The following is a 23478-nucleotide window of genomic DNA, read 5'->3' on the forward strand; positions in this document are numbered from 1 at the left end:
CACACATGTATGCACACATGTCTACTCACATTCTTGAGAGGGATCTTTGGCCCATAGCCTTTTATTTACCTGCTTTAGTTTTATTCCCTCTTCCCTCTGTGAAAATAAACTCTTTTTTTAAAATATATTTTATTGATTTTTTACAGAGAGGAAGGGAGAGAGATAGAGAGTTAGAAACATCGATGAGAGAGAATCATTGATCAGCTGCCTCCCGCACATCTCCTACTGGGGATATGCCTGCAACCCAGGTACATGCCCTTGACCGGAATCGAACCTGGGACCTCTCAGTCCGCAGGCCGACGCTCTATCCACTGAGCCAAACCGGTTTCGGCGAAAATAAACTCTTTAATATTCCTCTACTCCTTTACTCTTTACTTTTTCCTTATGTATTTACTGGAAGTACTTGTAAGGCTTGCAAGTAAATAATGACTGTGCCGGTTGTCAAGGTAGATTTTGTTCTCAGTAAGAGCCCACCTCCCTTATCCTTCATTTTTTCTTTAGTTTGTTCTCATTCATTCCCGTAACACTGTGTCTATTGCAATTCAAAATCAGATAAGTCTTGGTCAAAGTCCTCAAGGGAGCAGAAACTAAAAAATAAGCCATAAGCTATAATGCAATTTGTTACTGATATGCACAAATGATTTTGGGGACATAGAGGTGCATCAGAGTTACACTGAGGAGTTCAGAAGGGCTTTCCAGAAGAGGTGGTACCTGATGATGGAGGAGGGCCTTCTGGGAGGCTGGGAAACAGCATGTCAAATACACAGAGGTCTGCACAGCACAGCAGGCTCAGAACACCAGGACGACTGGGGACAAGGTGACTGTTAGTCTGGCACCATTCAAAAACACATTTCTTTCTTCTTGTGCCACATCTCTGGGAAGGTGAGATTTCTATAAAAGGGCTCTGGTTTCTGCTCTAGGAGATAATAACTGCCATTCTTTAGCCAGGAAATAGCCCCTGAGAAGTAAATATGGAACAGTTTTCAGAAATTCTCTTATCATCACTTTGTTTATCAGGGAGTTACACCTGTTTATTTGTTTGTGCTAGTCATTAAATTATCCATTTCAAGTCAGGACAATTTCCTTGGATTAAATTCTAGGGAAAAATACATAGATTCGGAGTCCCAGTTCTCTTTCTTTCACTTTTCTCTTTAGGCCCTTTTATTTTCGTACATCTTTGTAGACGCAGCCACAGCCTGTTAGCTTGAGCATAGCCTTCCTTTCTATAACCATATTTTTCAAGTTTGGCATAATAGATTTCCAGTGAAGATCTTTTTTTTTTTTAACAAACCAAAATTCAGAGTTGGTTAAACCATCTGACTTAGAATTCTTTGTAAAGATATTAGTATTTTCCAAGTAAAGTACAGTGATATGCAGCCAATAGACAGAGCCCATGAAAGCTGTTAAATTATTAACTTTTCATTTTAGATTATTAGTCACCACCAATCTGGACAGATCATCTGGCAAGCTGTTTTTCATTCAGTAGTGCATTGCACAACATCAAAAGTTAATTTGAGTTTATAAAACCAGTGCTTGTTTTGGCATGGCTTTTGAAAATATACAAATAATCGTCATCGTCTTGCTAAAAAATGATGTATTGTGTTTTTAGGTGGTGCAGGCAACAGGAGGTCCTGAACTAGCCAGTTCAGTACTCAGCCCCCTATTGACTAAAGATACAATTGATTTCTTAAATTATACTGTCAATACAGATGAAAGACAGCTGTGGATGTCATTGGGAGAAACTTGGATGAAAGCCAGGTAAACATGAGTTTAGCATCTAATACCTATCATACTTTAAGTATTGTTCTTTGTTTATTGTATGGATCTAACAAGACATTTATTTAACCTTCTAAGTATGAAGACTAGGTGTTATAGATGAAAACCCATGAAAGGCTAAAAGTCTGGGGGAGAACATAGAGGTATATGGAATATAAGGCATGATAAATGCCAAAGTGACATAAACAAACTGCTATTGGTTGGCAAGGTGGAACAGTCAGGAAGAGGATTTAGAGAGGAGGGTAGTTAGTGTTCAAAGAAGAGCTGGCATTTAAAATCAATAGCTAAAACCATTAAGTAGAGAGATGCATGTTTCTATATAGACATACACATGCAGAAGAGTTTGCTAGTCACTTTCATTCACTTTATAGAGGTACGTTACTGTTCCCATTTTACAGATTAGGAAATTGAGGCATAGAGAGGTAAACTAATTTGCCCAAAGCCAAACAACTCATATGTGGCAGAGTGGGGATTTGAACCTAGGTAATCTGGCCCTGTAGTCAATGTTCATAATTATTTCTCGAAGCTGCCTGATAGCAGGATGGATAGGATTTCCACAAATACATAGCAGAGAAAGGGCCTTCCCAGCAGAGAGAGAAGCTCGAGGAAAGGCATGAAGCAGTAGATTGAAGTATGAATATGTGTTCAATTAGAATATAGACTTTGGGTAGTAGGGGATTGTGGAGAATTGGGAGGAGGAATGGTGTTAAATGAGGCAAACAGAAACGAGCAGGGCTGGGTTATGAAGGCTCTCAGTGCCATGCTGTGGAGTTGGAGCAAGGCTCTATAGGCTGTGGAGAACCAATAACTTTGTGAAGTAGAGTGTGACATAAACACATGTGTTTTTAGAAAGATCATTCTTGTAGTTGAGTTTAAAAACAAGAACAGAAGTAACTAGAGGCGAAGAGGCCCCTTTGGATGATAATGCTGTAGTTCATTATTTTTTTAAATTTTCTATTAAATGTATTGGGGTGATATTGATTAATTAAATTATATAGGTTTCAGTTGTACAATTCTATAATACATCATCTGTATATTGCATTGTGTTTTTACCACCCAAAGTCAGATCTGGGACTAGAATTGTGGTGTGGAAATGGAAAGGAGGAGGGAGAAATTTTAAGAATTGTATCTTGTCAATAAAGTGATTGTGGAAAACAAATCATTAACAATTGCAGTGTTCAAGTTTGCTGAGCAAAGCAAGTAATAAAAATGTTTCTCTTTTCATTATACATGAATAAATAATTTTTGCTTTCCTTATTTTTCCAAGTCTTTTTTTTAAAAAAATATTTTTATTGATTCAGAGAGGAAGAGAGAGGGAGAGAGAAATAGAAACATCAATGATGAGAGAGAATCATTGATTGGCTGCCTCCTGCACGATCCCCACTGGGGATCGAGCTCACAACCAGGCATATGCCCCTGACCGGAATTGAACCCAGGATGCTTCAGTCTGCAGGCTGACGCTTTATCCACTGAGCCAAACCAGCTAGGGCTTTCCAAGTCTTTTTATTTCTGTCAATACTTAAGGAGAGAATCACTAACTATGGTCACTTACTAGCTTGTCTTCCTAATGCTTTTGAAAGGGCTAGCCTAAAAGTAATGACCCAGTTCACTATTTTGTTTTCCTTTTTCTATTGAAACATATAAACCATTCCCAAAATCCAAACCATTTGGACTTTGGCAACTGCTTGTGTTAGGATATGGTTTACATGTTGAATGTTTTACCAAGCAGAAAGCTCTTTAAAAGCACGCAGTTGTTTTTATATTGAAAATACTAGAGGCCAGGTGCACAGATCCGTGAATGGCGTGGGAGGGGGCTGGTCCCTCAGCCTGTCCTGTGCCCTCTCACAATCTGGGAGCCCTCGGGGAATGTCTGTCTGACTGCTGGTTTAGGCACGATCCCCACAGGCCAGGCTGAGGGACCCCACTGGTGCATGAATCCGTGCACACACCAGGCCTCTATTATTAATATAACCCTATATCATACTATATATATATTATATCATGTAAAAACTCATTAAATAGATTTCTTAAACCTACTAGATTTATGTATATTATGATTTTATAAGCCTGAAAAAGCTATTTTAATTCTAAGAGTATTAGGAAATGAATACACTGACTTAAAAACTCATAAAGATAAAAATAATCATGAAGGTACATAATAATCTGAATACAATGGCTAATTTCATTAAAGTAGAAATATAAGCTGAAGAATTAAATCAGGTGTGAAAGATAAACAGATTTTAGCAGAAATGAAGCTATAATTTCTGTCCTAGTTATTTTTATGGTTCATGAGTGATTAGGGGCTTGTAGAAATAAGTGTCACTCAAAGTCATTAAAAAATGAATGGATAATGATAGTGATTACAGACAAGTCCTAACTTGATTTTACTTATTAAAATGTTGCTGATACATTTAATTTACAAAATCAGCAATGTTTCATTTTTGGGGACTTCATAACTTAAAAAATCATAAACCTTAAGAACATTCTCTGCTGTTTCTCTTTTGAAAAATATATCCCATATCAGGAGGTTTCAGAATGATGGGAGAGAATGCAGGGAAAGATGACGATCGGAAACTACTTTAGATACTAGAGAAGTTTATGTTCTAAATACTTAGCACATTTCTAGTTTCACGTGGGTCCTTTCCCAAATTTTCGAAAACATATACCCATGTTTAAAAGTTGAATGAATGGGGATTTGAGGCATGGTGTAAAAACAGGTAATAAAGCAGAATTCAATCTTCCTTTCATTTTATATGTATTAAATATGAGATGAACATGTTTACCTTTTTGGTGAAGGGAAAGCAGATTATTTATGCACCGTTTTTGTTGTTTTGTGCATTTGTGTTTGTGTTTTATAGCTAGCATTACTAAAGATAATCTTGAGCATGAATACATTTCTTAATTTTATTTTTTGTACACCTTAATGTCCTACAGAACAGAGTGGCCAAAAGAACAGTTTATTGCACCATATGTCCCACGGTTCCGCAGTGGCTGGGAGCCGCCCATGCTGAACTTCATGGGAGCTCCACTGGAACAAGACCTTTATCAGTTGGCTGGCACTGTGGCAAATGTAGCAGAACATCAACACAGACATGAAGCAAAAAGATATTCCACAGAGGTGAAGGTTTTTAAACATACCTTTTGCAGAAAATACCATGATCTGTGCATTTTCTTAATATTCCACTGAGTTCTCTTTTTATCTGAAGATATTCTAGAATCAGTGATGAAATGTTCTGCCCTTAGTTACCTCTCTCTCTCTCCTCTTTGTTGTGACAGTTTCTGTTTCCCTGTGAAGCCCAACGTGAGTCCATATCATCCCTTCTAGCCTGCCAGCTGCCCCCCTGCCCATCCTGCCAGTGCCCCCCATCCTGCTGGTGCCCCCTCATCTTGCCAGTGCTCCCTGAACTCCAGGGATCCCATCTTTTTGAAGTGTGTTCTCTTTCTCCTTATCTGGGAATTGCCCTCCTACCACTGCCTTATTCTTTCTATTTTCCTCTCCCATCTTTAGACCCTCAAGACATTTCCCAGAACCCAGTTTCTCTAAGCTCGTCCCAAACAAGTCTTTCCTGAAAGCCTTAATTCTTACCTTTCTTCTCCCTCATTTCTTCCTCCCTTCCTGTCCCTCCTTCTCTCCCTCCTTCCTTCCATTTTTCTTTTTTCGTTTTCTTTTTCTTTTTGTCTAGTTTCAAACCTCTGGGGTCCTATCAGCCTGGCTAGGAGAAAGTCCCAGCTTCAAATGATCATTTATAACACTATTACTTATACCTTCAGGAGGTAATAAAATCTATTGTATCTTTTATATATTTAGTAAGCTACAGAGTACACCTATTTGGGGAGCAAATTAAAAGATTGAAATTGGGTATGTTACCTCTTTATATTCCTTAAAAATGATTTTTCTATGACTCTTCTTGTTCTATCAGAAAATAAAGTTGAACATTGCTTAATGCCGAATCAAACCGAATAGGATGATTAGAAGTAATGAGAGGAATGAAGCCTAGCTTGGAAAAGGTCTTCCTTGAAGTCCTACTCATTTTCTTTCTTTAATTTCTTAGATTAATGTTCTTGGACTACTGTGCTATTTATAATGTGGTAGATATGATATCAATGAATGAATTAACCAGAGTAAACCCTTACTTTTAAAGAGAAAAATTTATGTAAGTTTAATTTCTTAAAATTATTCCCTTAGACAATAACCATATTATAGAGAGTTGGTTAAATTCTGAAACTTTAAAAATAAAGCAAACTGCCCTGGCTGGTTTGGCTCAGTGGATAGAGAGCCTTGGCCTCTGGACTGAAGGGTCCTGGGTTCGATTCCAGTCAAGGTCACATGCCCGGGTTGCAGGCTCAATCCCCAGTGTGGGGCATGCAAAAGGCGGCCAATCAATGATTCTCTCTCATCATTGATGTTTCTATCTCTCTCTTCCTCTCCCTTCCTCTCTGAAATCAATAAAAAATATATATTAAAAAAAAATAAAGCAAACATACTGCTTTGAAAATAATTTTTTTCTAATGTGACTTTTTCCTCTGGCTGCATATAACGGTTTAGGTGGAGTCCGTAACTGCCCTTCCCTCCAACTGAGTGATTAGAAGATGACCTCAGAGTTCTGGGCAGTGGTTGGCAGGCATACAACCCTGTCTGTAATTTCATAGTTTAGACCTCATCACTATGAGTTTTTTTCCTCATAGAGAGCAGAGTTTTTAGAGGAATAAATGTAATCAAACATGAAATTATGTTACTCTTGCTGTTGCTATAGTTACAGCTGACTGTTTTCAAATTATAGAAATTTCCAGCTTACAGTCTTCATATATTAAATAAGAAAATATATCTACTTTATAATTATGCCTCAGAAATTCACTTTTGTGAGTTCTCTTCTGTGAGTTCTTTTTTAGTTTGTGCATGTATTTAAAGAGAGGGTAATGTATTTGGGACTTCGAGTATAAAAGTTACTTCCTCTCATTTAGTAAGTAATTTTAAAACAAGAATTATTGACAATCCTTCCTTATAATGTATTATCTCATTTTCTGGTTATAAGTGATTTTTCAGAGATTTTTTTTTTTTTTTTTTTTTTTTTAAAGAAAGGCACCTGCTAGCATTTCTAGGAAATTTTATACCCTAAGATTTTGTTGAAAAGCCAAGTACTGATGACTTAAAATGCGTAAGGAATGTAGTCATTCCCAGAAGAGAGATTTTATTACACTTTATTGCTACTTTTATGAATACATTCAGGACAAGCCTTGGCTGACTCAGGTTTTGTTTGGAATCGAAGGCATAGGTGAAGTGGAGTGACAAATACGGTGGCAGTGCCCACCTTTACTTCCACTGAGCCAGCAGCAGGTCCACACGAGGTTGTGTGGTCTTCAGAGTCACTTGGCATCATTCCTCCTCCTCCTGACATTCCCGTCACTCTCAGGGCCCGGTGATCTCATACTGGTTGCTTCACTCTGTGGGTGACTCTAACAGGTTCTTGAACTCCTCCCTATATTTATAACAGCCTTCAATGAAAAATTGACTAATCATCTAATTCCTCTGCTCTGTCCTTGGGAAATGATAAACTGAATTAAGCTATTTGTTTTCTATTGTATTTTTCAGCTTTATTGAGGTATAATTCACAAAAAATGTAAGATATTTAAAGTATCTTTATGTAAAGCATCACTACCATCTAGTTAATTAACATCAACACATCCATGACCTCACATATTTATTTATCTTTGTTGTTGAGAACATTTAAGTTCGACTCTTTTAGCAAATTTGAATTATATAGTACAATGTTATAAATTGTAGTCACCATGTTTTACATTAGATCCTCAAGCCTTTCATAGCCGAAAGTTTATACCCTTTCACCAACTTCTTACATCCCCCAGCCCCTGGCAACCATTTTTCTGTTTCTATGAGTTTGACCTTTTTTTTTTTAAGGTTCCACATGTAAGTGATACCATGCAATATTTGTCTTTTGCTGTGTGGCTCATTTTACTTAGCATAATGTCCTCAAGATTCATCCATCCATGTTGTTGCAAATGGTGGAATTTCCTTATATCTCATGGCTGAGTAATATCCCATTGTAACATATATTATATCTTATACGCATACATATACATACCACATCTCCCTTATCTACTCATCTATTGATGGATGCCTAGGCTGTTTCCATATCTTAGCTATTGTGAATAATGCTGAAATGTACATCAGAGTGCAGATATCTCTTCAAGACCCTAATTTTGTTTTCTTCAGTAATATACCCAGTAATGGGACAGCTGAGTCATATAGTAGTTTTATTTTTGATTTTTGAGGAACCTCCATACTATTTTCCATAATGACTATACCAATTTACATTCCCAACAACAGCACAAGAGTTTCCTTGTCTCTACACCTTTGTCAACATTTTGTTATTGTATGTCTTTTTTTATAATAGCCATCCTAACAGGTGGAAGGTGGTATCTTATGTGGTTTTGATTTAGATTTCCCTGATGATTAGTGATGCTAAGTGCCTTTTCATGTACCTGTTGACTGTTTGTACGACTTGTTTGAGAAAATGTCTGTACAGTTCCTCTGCCCATTTTTTAATTGGATTTTTTTTTTTTTTTTTTTGGCTACTGAGTTGTATGAGTTCTTTATGTATTTTGGATATTAACCCCCATCAGATACAGAATTTGCAAATATTTTCTCCCACTTCATAGATTGTCTTTTCACTTTGTTGATGGTTTGCTAAGGTAATCAAATGGTGGAAATTGTTTAAATTTATTTGTGTGTTAAGTGCAGCATCCTCATATAGTTCCTAGGAATAATATGATATGGGTATTTAAATATCAACACTGGACCGTGGAGACACCTCATCTGCTCAGTCTGTGATAAACTCAGCCTACTCCTGCCAACTTTGTCATTAGAAATAACTATATTAAACATGTGCCCAGTAATTTTTTAAACCATTCCTGGTTTTAAATATTTTACCCCAGGGATTACATAAACAATTGAAATAGCCAAGGAATCCTAGTGCTTCAGAGTCTGTCATGTATCCCCCATACCTCACTTTACAAAAGGTAGCAGTACAAAATCTTTAGATGAATGTGTGTGTGTTTTTTTGTTTTGTTTCTTTGTTTTTCCCCATAATTTTAGAAGCATGCTGTTCAGTGAAACCATAGTCCTCAGTCTCCCTTGGTTAGTCCAGTAAGCCCATGTCCGAACTGTGTTAACTGCAAAAGGAAGTGACTCTGGCATTGTCTCCTTCTGGACTATTGACTGTTAAGATCGATGTGTTTCTGCCTTTTTATGTTCTCCTCAACAGTAAATCTGATAATAGTGCTGCCATTTAAAAAATAATACAAAATATTTTCTGTGTACATTTTAAATAATAAGAAAAATGAGAAGGTGGTATAATTTCAATGCACAGAGTTCAGATGATTTTCATGTGACAATATTTACCTTGCTAGTGGTAAAGAACTGCTTCTTAAACATAGAAAGCAAGGGTTAAGGGTTTTGTTGTTATTTTTAAACCACTTTTATTTAATATAAGCTCTTAAAGTCTGCCTAATCCTAAAATCACCTAGTACTGAAATTCCTGAGGAAGGAATGTATAGGCATAATTCATTTTATTGTGCCTCGCTTTATTGCTCTTCACAGATGTTGTGTTTTTTTTTTGTTTTGTTTGTTTGTTTTTTACAAATTGAAGGCCAGACCATTCAGCAGCAAAAATATTACTAGTTGCTTTATTGGGTACTGGCTTTATTGCAGTGGTCTGGAACCAAACCCGCAGTATCTCCGAGTTATGCTTGTATTGTTTTTATACCTGGACATTTCCAGAATTAAGATTTAGCCTTTGCTCTAATTACTTTTCTTATTATAAGTAGGTCTTGGACAAAATGTATCTACCTTGTTTCATAATTTATTCACTTAATGGTTATTAACTTAATGGGCAACCACTTGAAAATGAAACTGATCACAGTATAGCGGAGTGTTCGTATTGATTGAGGTCAGTGCTCATTCAGTTAATTAATGTTGGTGATTCTTTAATCTCTCCTTCCCTGTCTTTCAGCAATCCAGTGCATCAGAGTACTTTCCACCTCCACCTGAGGGGTATGCATTCAATAGCATTTACACAAGAGGGCCCCATCTGGACCAAGGGGACACTGCTGCTGCTTTTAAGCCAACGCCTAATCGCCATGTAGATAGGTAATATTCCATGGGCATCGTTGGGAGAGCTGTGGAGGACTATCTCTGATTTAGTGCAAATAGAGATGCCAGTGTCTGCATTGTTCACTACAGCTTTAAACTGTCCATCTCTCAGTCGTTTGTAAAGTTTCAGCTGTTCCATCATAGAACTGGCTTTGATGAACAAAACCTCCAGTCCACAATTCTAACGTAGCATAACTGCCTTTGGATGACTTTCTCTTCTTAAGATGATGTTTCTGACAAAATATGTGAATTAAGAAGAATGGCTTTAACATTCTCAACTGTTTGCACCAGATGGTCTCTACCAGCTCTGTATCTTTTAGAGGAAATAATTTTCATCTTTTCTCTCCAGAAACAAACAAATCTTTCTTTATATAGAAATAGTTAAACTAAAGATAAACTAAATATGTTAATGTAGTCAATGCCTTATTTACCATTTTACCATTTTGTCTTACTGTATTCTCACTTTCCAGTTTTACATTTTATTAATGGAATAGGTTCACTCTTTCAATCTTGTTTTCCAGCCTCGACAAGTGAGGTTGACACAGAGGCCAACCCATATAAGACAAAGGAAAGGTGAAATGTTGGTAGCAAGGATATGGGAAAATAATCACTCCTATGAAGTGGGGTAGAGAGCTTGTTCTGTGCTCTCCTATCTCAAAGCCTCACTCACCATGAGTGTCTTATTTATTTATTTATTTATTTATTTATTTATTATTTTTCCAGTATGCTCTTTTCTTAATAGAATCTAAAGAAGGTGATATTCTGTTGGGAATGGTGACATAGATAATATTTAACTAAAAGGTGTGAAAATTATACAGGTATTATTATAATTGAGTGCAAAGAAGAGTCAGGAATGAATAACACATTTTGAAAATGTCAACATGAAATACTTTTTAATTTTAGGTGCAATTTTAGTAGATATACATGAAAATCACTTTTGAAGTTTAAAAATTTTTTCATTGAAATTCTTCTTGACTAATCATTACTCATCCTCATATTTTCTTCTTCCTTTGTTTCTACCTTAGTTGTCAATAATCAAGAAGTTATTTCAGATTAGTGATTCTTACCTTTTCCTTTTGTTTCATAACTCCAGTAAATTGGGATGGTTTTTCACTGTTAGGTAACTAGAAAACAGCTTCAGTTTTCTCATGGAATTTTATATATCACAGATGATGTAAGGGACATCCTTTTAAAAGTTATTACATATTTTACCTCATTTAGAGAATACTATGGTGAATTTCATAAGGTTTATTTTAGTAACCTTTCTGAATAATAAATTAAAATGGAATTTAGTGATGAAAATTTCATGAAGGGATATTTAATAGACCTTAGAGTTACCATAATTTAGCCACAGAAAGAATGTTTCAAAAACACGGTGGGTAGTGGGTAGACCATATAACTCAGTTGTCTTTATGGAGCCCACCTCTCAGCTGGGCTTTTATAATAGGGGCTGGATGGTTGATAGACACCCGGGTCATTAATTATCTGTGTTGCTAAGAAAATTTGTCATCACTTTTGTAAAAACTGAAAGTTCTCATCTGATATGAAATACACAGAGGGTTGGAATTTGTTTTTATAATAATAATTATTCATCTTAAACTCTGTTATATGCCAAGAATACAGTAAATACCATTTGAAGTATATTCACTGTTCAGTGAAATTACTATGTCATTAGGGAAATCACCTGTTGAATTTACAGCCCTCACCTTTGAAGGATTATAGTTTACTGCCATTCAAAAGCAAGTAGTGTTTTAGAGAAGTCTTGGGTCATTGCTTTCTCCATGTCTACTCTATATTAAATGTATATCTATTACTCCAAATCAGAAACAGAGACCATATCATTTTTATACATTCCAGGTCTTTAAGGAAACTTTGGTACATTTGAAAAATTACAAGGTGTGATTTTTCAAATTGATAGCTATAGTCAGTGTATACCCACTTTTAATCTAGAGAAAGCGAGAAACTGAAGATTTGTAAATTCTGAAGTACTTTGTAAGCGCATGCTGGGCAATTGCTTCTGAGACACCCAAGATAGCAAAAACTTAAAGGAAAAATGCAGCCAAAACCTCTTCAACCTGCAGACTCAGTGCACAGTGGCAGAGTTATTTTACCTGTGACGGTACTCAACTCTGCTTTGTCAGTTGTGCTTATTTTCCAGATCGTAGGAGAGAAGAACAGGAGGGAGGAAAGATAGAAACTGTTTTTGTAAGTTTGGGAGTGATTGAATCTTATCTTATCCTCTTCCCCCCACTCCCAACGAAATCTTAATAGTTAGAATCATATAACTAGAGATAAGGATGGGAAATCCATGGAACACAATTTAGAATTCTCATTATTAATAATATATAATAATGATTTGACTTTTTCTCATTTTTTAAGTATACCAAGAATAGCCAATAGCATATCTTACAGCTCATCTTTTTTCTTTGTCCCTGAACCTCTTGTTCTGGAGTCACAATCTAAGAAGAACCATTTACCTATGGGGACAGAACATATTGTGTCCGTAGCTATCTTACAGTTCCTGCTGTGACTCATCATTTCAGAGGATCTTGGTTGGCAGCAAAGAGAATGGCCACGTTAAGGGGAGAAGGATGATGAGCCATTTTAGTCCCTGTTGCTTTTCATCTTGTAGAGATGTGTGAGGAAATGTGGGGATGTAAATGGAGGAGAAGATTAGGGAGTAAAATTAATTCACAACGGGTAAAGTTGTTTTATTATTAAAATGAAGAAAATAATATTAGTTCATTATTGATACATATCAGGTTTTATTGTATTATATACAAACGTATTTTAATTATGTTAAATCTGTTAATGGTAAGTTAATGCTTAAAAGAAGTATTTGGTTTATTAAGAAAGTTTTATTTTTTTAAATACAGAATTCTTATGTTCTTCCTATTAAAGTTTATAGTAAATTATTTAATTAATTTGGAAGTGTTATTGGTTTGTATTTAATCCATACCTTTCCTTGCAATTTAGATAACTGGATAAAGCTTTCCTAAAATTGGACAGTCATAATTCTTAAATATATATTTGGTTAATAAATTGAAAACGTTACTTGAATAGTGAAATCAACATATAATTGAAGTTACCACTATGAAAACTATTTTCAGTCTCCTTTAATTTTATGTAAAATGCTAACATTGATCTTTTTTTTTCCAACTTAAAAAAATGTTTTTATTGATTTTTCTTTAAAATCTAAAAATTTAACATTGATCTTTATCCTAATTCTTTCATGGTAGAAGATAATTAACAAAGCAATATCCACAATGTATATTTAGTGGTTTAATAATTCAGACTTGCAGTCTAGATTTGGCTTAGTGCCAACTAGCCTTGTCAGTTCGCATTACATATTTTTGTCCTAGCCATAGTTTGTTCATTTTAATAATGAAAAGTCCAAAGTTTCTTTTAATTTTCATATTCCATCAAATATCATAAAACTAAACTACGGTCAAAATAATGTCAGAATGTTTCCTGGTAGGAATTGACTTGCCTTAGTGTTTTACTTCTGTTTTCACACTGTAGGAAGAGCTAGCAGAATAATCTTTTTTCTTTCTTTTTATAGAAATTATGATCCACAAGTAACACAACCCAAGAAATATGCCAAATCCAAGTATGACTTTGTGGCAAGGAACAACAGTGAGCTCTCAGTTCAAAAGGATAATATTTTAGAGGTAGTAGCATTTTACCTTTACATACTCTTAGTAAAGTGGATTTATTCTATTCCTCTTTGGGTATTTACCTAAACCTTTCTCAAAGAAATGTTGAGGTCAGGCAGTTATTCTTCAGTATCATTTTATTTTACCAAGGGTAGAGCAGATTAGGCACCTGTGTCTTTTTAGGAGGGCAAGTAGTTTTTCTGTTCATTATTGGTCAGTTGGTTTCTTTTGGGTGGTCAGGTGGGGGTGAGTTTCTGGGCTTACTTTGCCCTCTTCCTCCTCCTGGGCTTTATTCATTTTAGAATCAAGGCTATTTATCAGGTCACATGTATATGTACCCTATATTTTAATAAGAGAAAACATTGTCCCTCTTCCTGTCCTAGTTCCCTGGCACAAATATAACCAGCACTGAGTGAAGTAAGGGTTGTGGGAATAATCTACGATGACTCCCAAGTCTCTTTTCTTGGTTTATAACTGAGTGTTTAAACTAAAAGTTTCTTGGTCTAGAAGAAAAAATTGAATTTCCTTCATAGATTGGTTTTGGTACAGAAATGATGTCTTTATTTTCTTGCATAATGACAGATCCTGGATGATAGGAAGCAGTGGTGGAAAGTTCGAAATGCAAACGGAGAATCTGGATTTGTGCCAAATAACATTTTGGATATTGTGAGACCTACAGAATCTGGATTGGGGCGTGCTGATCCACCATACACACATACCATACAGGTAATTATGATTTTTGAGCAAAACTTAACTTTAACAAATTTTACAATTTATTACTCTTAAGAAGGATTTAAATATTTTTTTTTGTGTTAATCATTTTGAGGTTTAATTGGTTGTATAATTTTTTTCTAGGGTATTTCAGGGGCAATGGTGAGAAACATAAGGAAGAATTATACATATGTTTTATGGTTCAAATATTTAGGATATTGCGCAAAATGTTTTCCAGGAAATGACTGTTTCTCTTAATGCTACTTTTTCATTCTACAGTGTTTTTGACATTTGAAGAAGCAGTATTTCTGCCTTCAGAAATACTCTTACCTTCTATTCAGTGGCTTCCTCCTGTTAAGCGATGGCGCTGAGACAGTGGCTGGAGGATCCAGCAGTTCATCTGCACCAGCCTTTGCCCTCCTTCTCTTCAATGTTCTGCCACTGGCCAACCTTGAACTTGCACTTATCTCCACCTGAGTGTTTATTCATTTTCCTCTCAAGATTTTAAGATTACAGTGTACTTATGCTATAGGTTGCATGTGACAGGCTTTCTCTTCTTGATCACTGAACAATCCTTGAGTCCTATGTCCCATTTCCAGAATTGAAGTGATGCTGGTTAAGGCATTCACCTTCACATCTGGATTCACTTGCTAGTCAAGTATTGGGATGTTTGGTCTGACAGGATCTCTAGAGTGAGATCTGCCAACAGAGCCAGAATGGATGGATTGTCCCATGTTTAGCTTCTGAGCCTGAGGTGGCTCCCCATGTCCCAGGAAGAATTCTTTTAATTTTCAGAATCGTGAGCAAAAGATCATATCTGACCATGTAAAAATGTCATAAATTTGAGTAGAAGCTACATAGACTATGCCGTGAAATAGTTAATTTTCATGCCTAGACTTAGTAAAATACAGAAAGTCCAAACTGAGATTGTGCTCATGTGCTGTTCATTCATGGCTATTCATTCAGGCACTTCTGGCTCCTCGTAGCATTTGAGCCTCTTGGGTTCCTGCACTTGTCCAGATCCATTCCTGTCTTATGGGAATCCAAGAATCAAACAAAGTTAAAAAAGAAAAAATTAGTGTACAATGTATGTATCTTAGTAACCTAAAGGGACGACAATGGAAATCCTGTGTGCTGGCCTGATGTACATCTATATTACGTACTTATTTTATGTTCATTATTTGTCATTAGCTGTTGATGCCAAAGAAGGAGTTTGAGTTATTCAAGGTATGGTCTTTTCCATTTCCTGTGGGTTTTTGAAGTGAATTTTCTGACTTGGTTTTATTACCTTTTTCTTTCCTAAGTTCTTTCTTTTCTGATTTTGAGGTGTGGTTACTTGACATAATAGAGGCTTCTGTCTGGTTTATAAATGTGAATTATTCATGTTCTTTCCTATAGAGGTTTTGACTGAATTCCTTAAACAGTGTTAAAGAGTGTATGCTTGAAATGTATGCCAAAAAATAGGGATAGAGTCTACCCGCTTTGAGCTCTAGGGACTGTTTTTAATGTTTAACCCATGATGGACTGTTAAAGTCACTATTCATAAGGATATCCCTCGTAGCTGTATGTGAGCAGAATCTGAGAGTTTATATTTTAGGTGCTAAAAATAATTATCCAAGTTTATTTCTATTTGTGTGCATGGTTGCTAGACATGGGCAAACTTTGATAAATATCAAAAAGTTGCAAATAATGTAAATTCTAAGTATTCCCCCTGCCCCGAGATTTCCTCAGGAGTTTAACTTCTCTTACCTTTTCCTGTTTACTGTTTAGGCCTCTCTTTTTCTTCAGTTTTGATTCCTGACTTGAGCCATAGTTGGCTTTTCTGTTTCAAGGTTGCTTCTGTCTAAAATTGAACCAAAACTATAAATACATATTTTAGGCAGAGAGAGTACGTTATGAGAACATAAAATCTGTCCCTCCTGTTTTGAACAGAGCCTCATCTTATATTTTTTTCAACTTTGGCACAACCAAGAAGTTTTTTAAGTGCTCACAGGTTTCAGGAGTTTGTTTTGCTACTTTATGTAAATAGAAGCTGTGGGGATTGCCTGTTTGGGCTTCTCCCTTTTAAACTTTTTAACACTATCTGACTGTCTTCTGAAAATTTCTGGATGCAGCTCCGAATGTGGTGAAGTATGTGGGCTTGTGTACAAAAGTTCTGTGTATGTGTGTGTGTGTGTGTGTGTGTGTGTGTGTGTGCGCACGCACACCCTGGTATTAAAAACAATCTATTTTTTTATCACCTGCTAAAAATTTGGTGCTGAGCCCAACAAAACCACCAGAATCTTGTAAATTTTAATAAGCAAGCTTGACAATATGCCCTCTGCTTTCTGACATAAATACTACTCTAAAAGGATTTCTATTCTGAAAGCCTGGATGCAACACACACACACACACACACACACACACACACACACACACGCACACGCACACAATGATTAGAGTGAGATAGAAAAGAAAAAGCATCCTTGGAAATATATGTCCATCATTTTATATCTCTACAACTGTGCTGCCAGATAGATACCTTTTATAGAAACCAACAAGAAACCTTGCAGCTCACTTCAGATTGACAATAGAGATTGATGTAGATTCCAGTGACTCTAACACCCTAACCCCATAGAACTCCCCTGGATTACAAACATATCAAAAGCAATTCTATGTCCTATTCATCTTCTCATTCACTCACGCCACAAACATTTACTGAATGCCGGCATCTTGCACTTGATGAGGAGGAAGACAGAGCCTGGCATTGAGCAGGTCCTCCCTAGAGCCCTGCTGTCCCCCTTTGTGCTTGTGTGTTAGGAGCAGTGACCCTCACTCTCCTCAGACATGGCCCACACACTTTCCCCCATCTCTTCCTTCCAGTGATATCAAAATGTTGAAGTTTAAAGAAACTTCTTACAGAAAACGTTTTGTATCCCTCACTGTACTGCACAAAGATACCTTAAGATTCATTGCTTATGCGTCCTTCACGCTTTCAGAGAGCAATGGCATTATGCTCCAAGGGACGATGCCAGTGATGGTGCACCTGCTGTGTGCCGGGCATGGTTTAAACACTCACAATTCTAATTTCTAATCCCCACCACAACCTTAAGAAATAGTCACATTTAATATCTGAGGAAACAGGCGCAGAGAAGTAACTTGTCCACAGCTACATAGCTGTGTGAAGCCAGGATTGGGACCCAGGACCATGGATTACACCGACAGCCCAGGCTCTGATGTACTCAGCTAGTGTGGGAATAGTGCTTAGAAAAGATTGGCATCTCACTTTGTATAGACATAGAGTTTTTCTCCGTTTGAGTGCTTACAGGGGTGTTTTCTTAGAATAGCTTCACCGTGAATTATACTGTGATAAAAGTTAATCTGATCATTTCCCGACTTTGGGATTGGATTTTTGCCTTATGCATCATTTTTTGGATTACAATTCTTTAATTATTTTATAATTTACAAAAATAATCCAAATTGTGTAATTTACTTAGAATGTAGACATCTTGTAAACGGTGGGAATAAGGGAATTAGATGTAAACTATTTCCGTAGATAATCTACAAGTCACCCAATGTGGGAAGTACGCACAGTCCTGACTCTTATTTCCGTACCCTATGTTGCCTTCCTGTGAAGAAGTGCATATAAATAAAGGCAGCTCCTGGGGGAAGGGCACAAGGGCAGCCCTGGCCTGTTGTTCACACGCTGGGTTAGAGACTGTCTTCTGATGGCAGGGGTGCTGGTACCTGGTACCAGTCGTGAATAGGTGTTGAATTGCCACCTAATGGCCCTGAGAATCAGCCTATTTAATATCCTCACCTTTGGAGTGATTTTTAACAGCTCTGTAAAGACAGCCGTTCCCACCTAATGTGTTTCCCCCATGGCTTGAGTAAAGTTTTGAAAATAAAAGGGAGGGAGGTAAAAAGAATTTATGAAAGATATGGACCATAAAAACAGATTGAGTGAAACCACAGGGAAAGGGAAGTAAGTACTTATGAGGGATGATGGAGAAATGAAGATAAATAACATATCTTTTGATAGAAATTGTGTTGTAGGGCATTGCAGGGCTTTGCAATATTTTAGCTGTACAACAGGTGGACGGACACCCAGGGTGCTTTGTCCCCACCTGGAATCTGCTTGCTACGTAATGTTTCCCATATTTCTTTTGACTTGATTCCCAGATCTCTAACTCTGTGACTGTTCATCTGCTAGAATTACCCTTTTGCCCGTACAGATTCTCAAGCTGTATGCCAAGAGGAGAAACCAATCTACCCTCTATTATTTCTGATATACTCAAAGGTGTTATTAAAGAGGTCTTGCATTTACTATTAATTATTAAGTCTATGTGCTCTATATGATTATTATTATAGGTATTCTGACTTTATCAAGATACACATAATTATGAATGTCTGGTCATTACCATCCTGTGAATTTAATAGAAATTGTCTTGTCTTCCTGTTTCTTAGTAAGAGATACTATGATCCTGTGGGAAAGCCCCAATCTAGGTTTCGGTAGATGAGATTCTAGTCCCAGTTCTGCCCCTAACTAGCTGTGTGACCTTAAAGAAGGCATTTCATTTTCTGTGCTCCAATTTGCTCAGCTGTGAAATGGAAGAGGTCAAGTTTCATGATCCCCACAATCCAGTCTAGATAGAAAAGTTTATTTTCTATCTCCATGTAAAAATAGCCCTCAAGTGAAAGTTGAAATATTTTCTACTGGTAACTACTGAACCACTAGCCCTTCTAATTTCATGTTATGAATGTTTTGAATGCTCTTTTTCACGCTCAGTCCAGACATTCAGATACAGCAGGCCAGAGTGACCATTTTAGTAAAATGCCTTCATATTCATTCCAGCAGACCAACTGATAATATTCCGTTATTTAAAAACATTTTAAATTACTAGTAAGCTCAGAGCACTCTAGTCATCTGTTAATTAGAGGCATTGCTTTTAGTCAAGGATGGTTACTTTGTATTTTGCCTCATGTGTTGACATTTTCACAAATAAATTCTATCTATACAGGGGTTGGCAAAAGTAGGTTTACAGTTGTGAGTACATGAAATACAGTTTATTCTTGTATTATTATTATTTATTAATTATTATATTATTTATTTGTAGTACAACTGTAAACCTACCTTTGTCCACCCCTGTGTATAGATATGTATACAAATTACTACCCAGTATGCACATTTACAGAATTATAAAATTTCCTGTTTAGACTGCTTACAAGTTCAAAACTCAAGCTCACTAAAAATAGATATATATTTCCTTTTGTAAAATCATCTTTACAGAAGAATTAGTCTTATATTTAATGTACTCTGTGTGTATTCTTTATAAGGGCAAGAATAAGATGAACCTATATCTTAAAATTTAAAAACATAATACTCTAATACACAAATAGTTACTGAAATACTCTATACTGTTTGCACTGTCGTGTGAGTCCATATAATTAGTTTTCCATGGCTGGATCAGAGTGGTGGAAGTTAATTATATTTTTACAAGCTCCTTCACTGGTTGATTTGTGGGCAGGTAATTTTACTGTCACAAACTAATTTGCTAACACTTTCTGATATTTGATGTGAAGTGTAACTGATATTATTTTAGTTCTGTCTCCCATGTTAACTTTCTCCTGTGATGTGATTTGCTCTACTTTTCTAATAGCAATTACTTGGGGAGCTCTCAGAGGTAACCCGCATTTGTTCCCTCGTGGCACTTCTCTTTAATATAATTTTTGGATTCCATCTCTGGACTTAACACCCTCCAAATGTTCCAGCTGTGCCTAGTTTTCACCACAGAGTTCCAAAGTGACCAAATTTAGAAGAAAAATGTGTAGGTTAAGTTTTTAAGAATAGTTCAGTTTTAATGGCTTTGTTGGGCTTGCTTGCATAGTTTCCCCTGGGAAGCAGTGTCTTGCATGAATCAGGAGCTTATCTCCAAATACCTTTCTTTAATCCTGGAGAATTCCTACTGAGCTTTAGTGGCTGAAGAAAAGTGACTCATTCTGACTTAATTATCAATAGGAAAGTAAATTTTCCATGGAGTCTAGTAATTCTGACTTATTTCAGAGAAAGAAAAAAAGACAGATTTTGTTTTAAACAGAACTTTAAATATGTGTGTGGGAGATAAAAGGCAAGAGTTGGGAAGCAACAGATATGGTGTAAAAATAGGTCAACACCAAGGTGACCAATCATCCCTGTTTGCTGAGAACTGACGGATTTGTAGGGATGTGGGCTGTCAGTGCTAGTACTGAGAAATTCCTGGGCAAACTGGGAGGAAGCAGCCAAGATTTCTTTTTTGGTTTTGAAGTTCCAGCACCCTTGGTTCAGGAGGAGAAAGCACAGGGTGCAGTTCTGCTCTCTAAAACGTTCCATAAGCTGAGGGTACATTGGAGTCATAAGTTCTCTACCTCCGACCAAAAATAGCCAAGAGACAGAAATAATGGAAGATCAGTGCATTGGATGGTACGTAAAGCAGAGTGGAGAAGATAGGAAGGAACTTAGAAAAGTGAGCCTGAGGGTCAATAGTGATTCTATTTCCTCCACACCAAGGACAAGTCAGTTTCCAAGGAAAAGCTGACGTGGTTGCCATTTCAGAAGAGGGTGTCATGATTTGAGGAAGGCACGTTTCCCCCTTTTCATTTCAGGGGTTGGAAGCTTGAGGCAGGAAGAATCAAGAGAAGGGGAAAATAGCCCAGCTGGTGTGGCTCGGTGGTTGAGCATTGACCTATGAACCAGGAGGTCACTGGTTCGATTCCCCGTCAGGGCACATGCCCAGGTTGTGGGCTCGATCCCCTGTGTGGGGTGTGCAGGAGGGAGGCAGCCAATTGATGATTCTCTCTCATCATTGATGTTTCTCTCTCCTTTCTTCTCTGAAATCAGTAAAAACATTTTTTTAAAAAAAGGGGAAAATATGCAAGTGAAAATGTATGGCATAATTTATGAAAAGTTTTCATATGGTTTCTTTGAATATACATTTATGGTAAATTGAATATACATATATGTGTACTGTGGAAGCCTCTGGTTCTGTTGGGAAGCTGCATTATGTAGCAGTGACAGGAGAACGAAGTGAGGCGCAGAGAGCTGGGAGCCTGTCTCCAGGCTCGATTGTGACAGTAACACACAGTGTACTCAGTTTTCCACAATATTATTTTGATAGCAGAACACTAGCTGTTCTTGTTTTTAGGAAAGCCGAAAATATGAATCATATTATGGAATGCAGAGCTGATAGCACTTTTTTTTTGTTTGTTTGTTTAAGCTTTAAAAACAGCAATTTAAACTCTGACATTTTTGAAATTCTATTGTGAGAACTCACTAACCCTTCATGTTATTATGTGCAAAGGACATTCCCGTCAAGGGAACATTGCATATATTTTAATCAGATGACTTTGGTGTGTGCTAAGTATTACATTTTGGTGACGTTTGCTGTATTTGGTTTGCTTTAAATATTTTATTGGCCCAAATATAGGAACATTGTTTTGTGGGGAATAATTATCATAATAAAATCAACTCTTTTATTTAATATATTAGAAATGTTTCTAGGCCTTGAATCTGAAAGGGTCAGCGATTTCTGCTTCTCTCCCATCTAACTCCATGGCGTGCTCCACGAATCGCAGCCTTGCTCCTTCCCCCTTCCAGTACCTCGCAGCATGATAAACACCTCTCCATTCTGCTTTCATCCTTGCTCTGTACCCTTCCCACCTTCTCCACCCACTGGCTGGTGAGTCGCAGCTTTTAAAGAGACAGCAGGAAAGAGCCAAGGCCTTGCCACACTGGTTTCCACAGGTGTCACTCATTTGCTGTGCAGCGGACTATGATGGTGGTTGGTGTGTTGCTTTTTTGAATACTGATTTAATTAAAAGTGATATTTGTGTGTGGTGTGTATTTTTATGTTTTTGATCTCTGTGGAAATTGGGGAGGCCTCTAAAAATCACCATTACCTTATATTTGGGCCAATTTAGAAATTAAAAGTAAATAGCACTTTTCTAACCAAAGGACCAGATTACCAAAAGGCCTGCATTTTGCATGTTATCTGCTAATCCTGGATTTAGAATAACTAAAATTGTTTGAGTGCAGTATCTAAACTTTATGCAAAGTACACGTCCATTGCTCTGTATATTTGACTCTACAACAAAATAAGTGCCTTTTGTGAATTTGGAACTGGTTTTAATGCAGTTTTCTATTAGTTAAAATTATTTTATTTAAAGTTTTAGCTATTGTGTGTGGTTTAAGAGGGAATATATATGAATACTGTTTTATCATAGCCTATAATGATTTGAAAGTTATTGAAAGTTAATTGTATATTTTATCTCATCCACTTTTTAAAAAAATATATTTTATTGATTTTTTACAGACAGGAAGGGAGAGGGATAGAGAGTTAGAAACATCAATGAGAGAGAAACATCGATCAGCTGCCTCCTGCACACCTCCTACTGGGGATGTGCCTGCAACCAAGGTACATGCCCTTGACTGGAATCGAACCTGGGACCTTTCAGCCCGCAAGCTGACGCTCTATCCACTGAGCCAAACCAGTTAGGGCCATCCACCTTTTTTAATACAAATCCCCACATGGCCTTTGTTCTCATATATGTTTTTGAGTTTCAGCCATCACCATATAATTAGACGTACTATTACCCTCAGCACTATCCATCCACAACATTCCCATTTTAACACTGAAAATATCTAATTGTAAGAAGTTAGCATTAGATGATGGCACAGAGTTATGACTTGAATAAATTAACATTTAAAAATTGCTTGCTTACTTTACAACAAAGTTTTTTTAGCTACCGAAATATTGCCCTCTTCTTAACATATTACTTAGACACAAAATTAAACATTTTTAATATAACATACATTTAAAGTAAAGAATAGGTAATGCTCTGTGTTATTGATATTTAGACTTCCAGTGCAATGAGAAGTTTTTATTAATGAAAATTATGAAATAATCAGAAATCCTTTGACCTACTCTGGTTATGTATGATTCCAAGTTCAAATTTCGTTTTCTTAATATTTGTTATTAATATTAATACTTCTATTTCCTATTGGTATATTGTTTTGACTCCTTAATTTACATTTTGATTTGAACAAGTACATAGAGTATTCATTTTTTAATGATTATTATACTATACAGGACTGGGATGTGTGTGTATATGTCTGTGTATAGACACATGCATATATAAATTTGCAATTAAGTT

The 23478-nt window shown here is 36.5% G+C and overlaps 1 protein-coding gene across 11 annotated transcripts in view; it reads left to right on the plus strand.

The window, feature by feature from the left end:
• EPS8 (epidermal growth factor receptor pathway substrate 8) overlaps positions 1 to 23478 on the plus strand; it is a 182208-nt gene that overhangs the window by 143154 nt on the left and 15576 nt on the right. For 10 of the 11 annotated variants that reach the window (XM_036296983.1, XM_036296976.1, XM_036296978.1 and 7 more), the window contains 6 exons: positions 1610 to 1758; positions 4711 to 4894; positions 9804 to 9940; positions 13506 to 13614; positions 14182 to 14325; positions 15502 to 15537. In XM_036296983.1, coding sequence (XP_036152876.1) covers positions 1610 to 1758; positions 4711 to 4894; positions 9804 to 9940; positions 13506 to 13614; positions 14182 to 14325; positions 15502 to 15537 — 759 coding nt within the window. The remainder of the gene's footprint in view (positions 1 to 1609; positions 1759 to 4710; positions 4895 to 9803; positions 9941 to 13505; positions 13615 to 14181; positions 14326 to 15501; positions 15538 to 23478) is intronic. The other variant, XM_036296982.1, reaches the window with a different exon arrangement.

The sequence above is a fragment of the Myotis myotis genome, unplaced genomic scaffold (assembly GCF_014108235.1).
Source record: "Myotis myotis isolate mMyoMyo1 unplaced genomic scaffold, mMyoMyo1.p scaffold_m19_p_3, whole genome shotgun sequence".
NCBI classification, from domain to species: Eukaryota; Metazoa; Chordata; class Mammalia; order Chiroptera; family Vespertilionidae; genus Myotis; species Myotis myotis.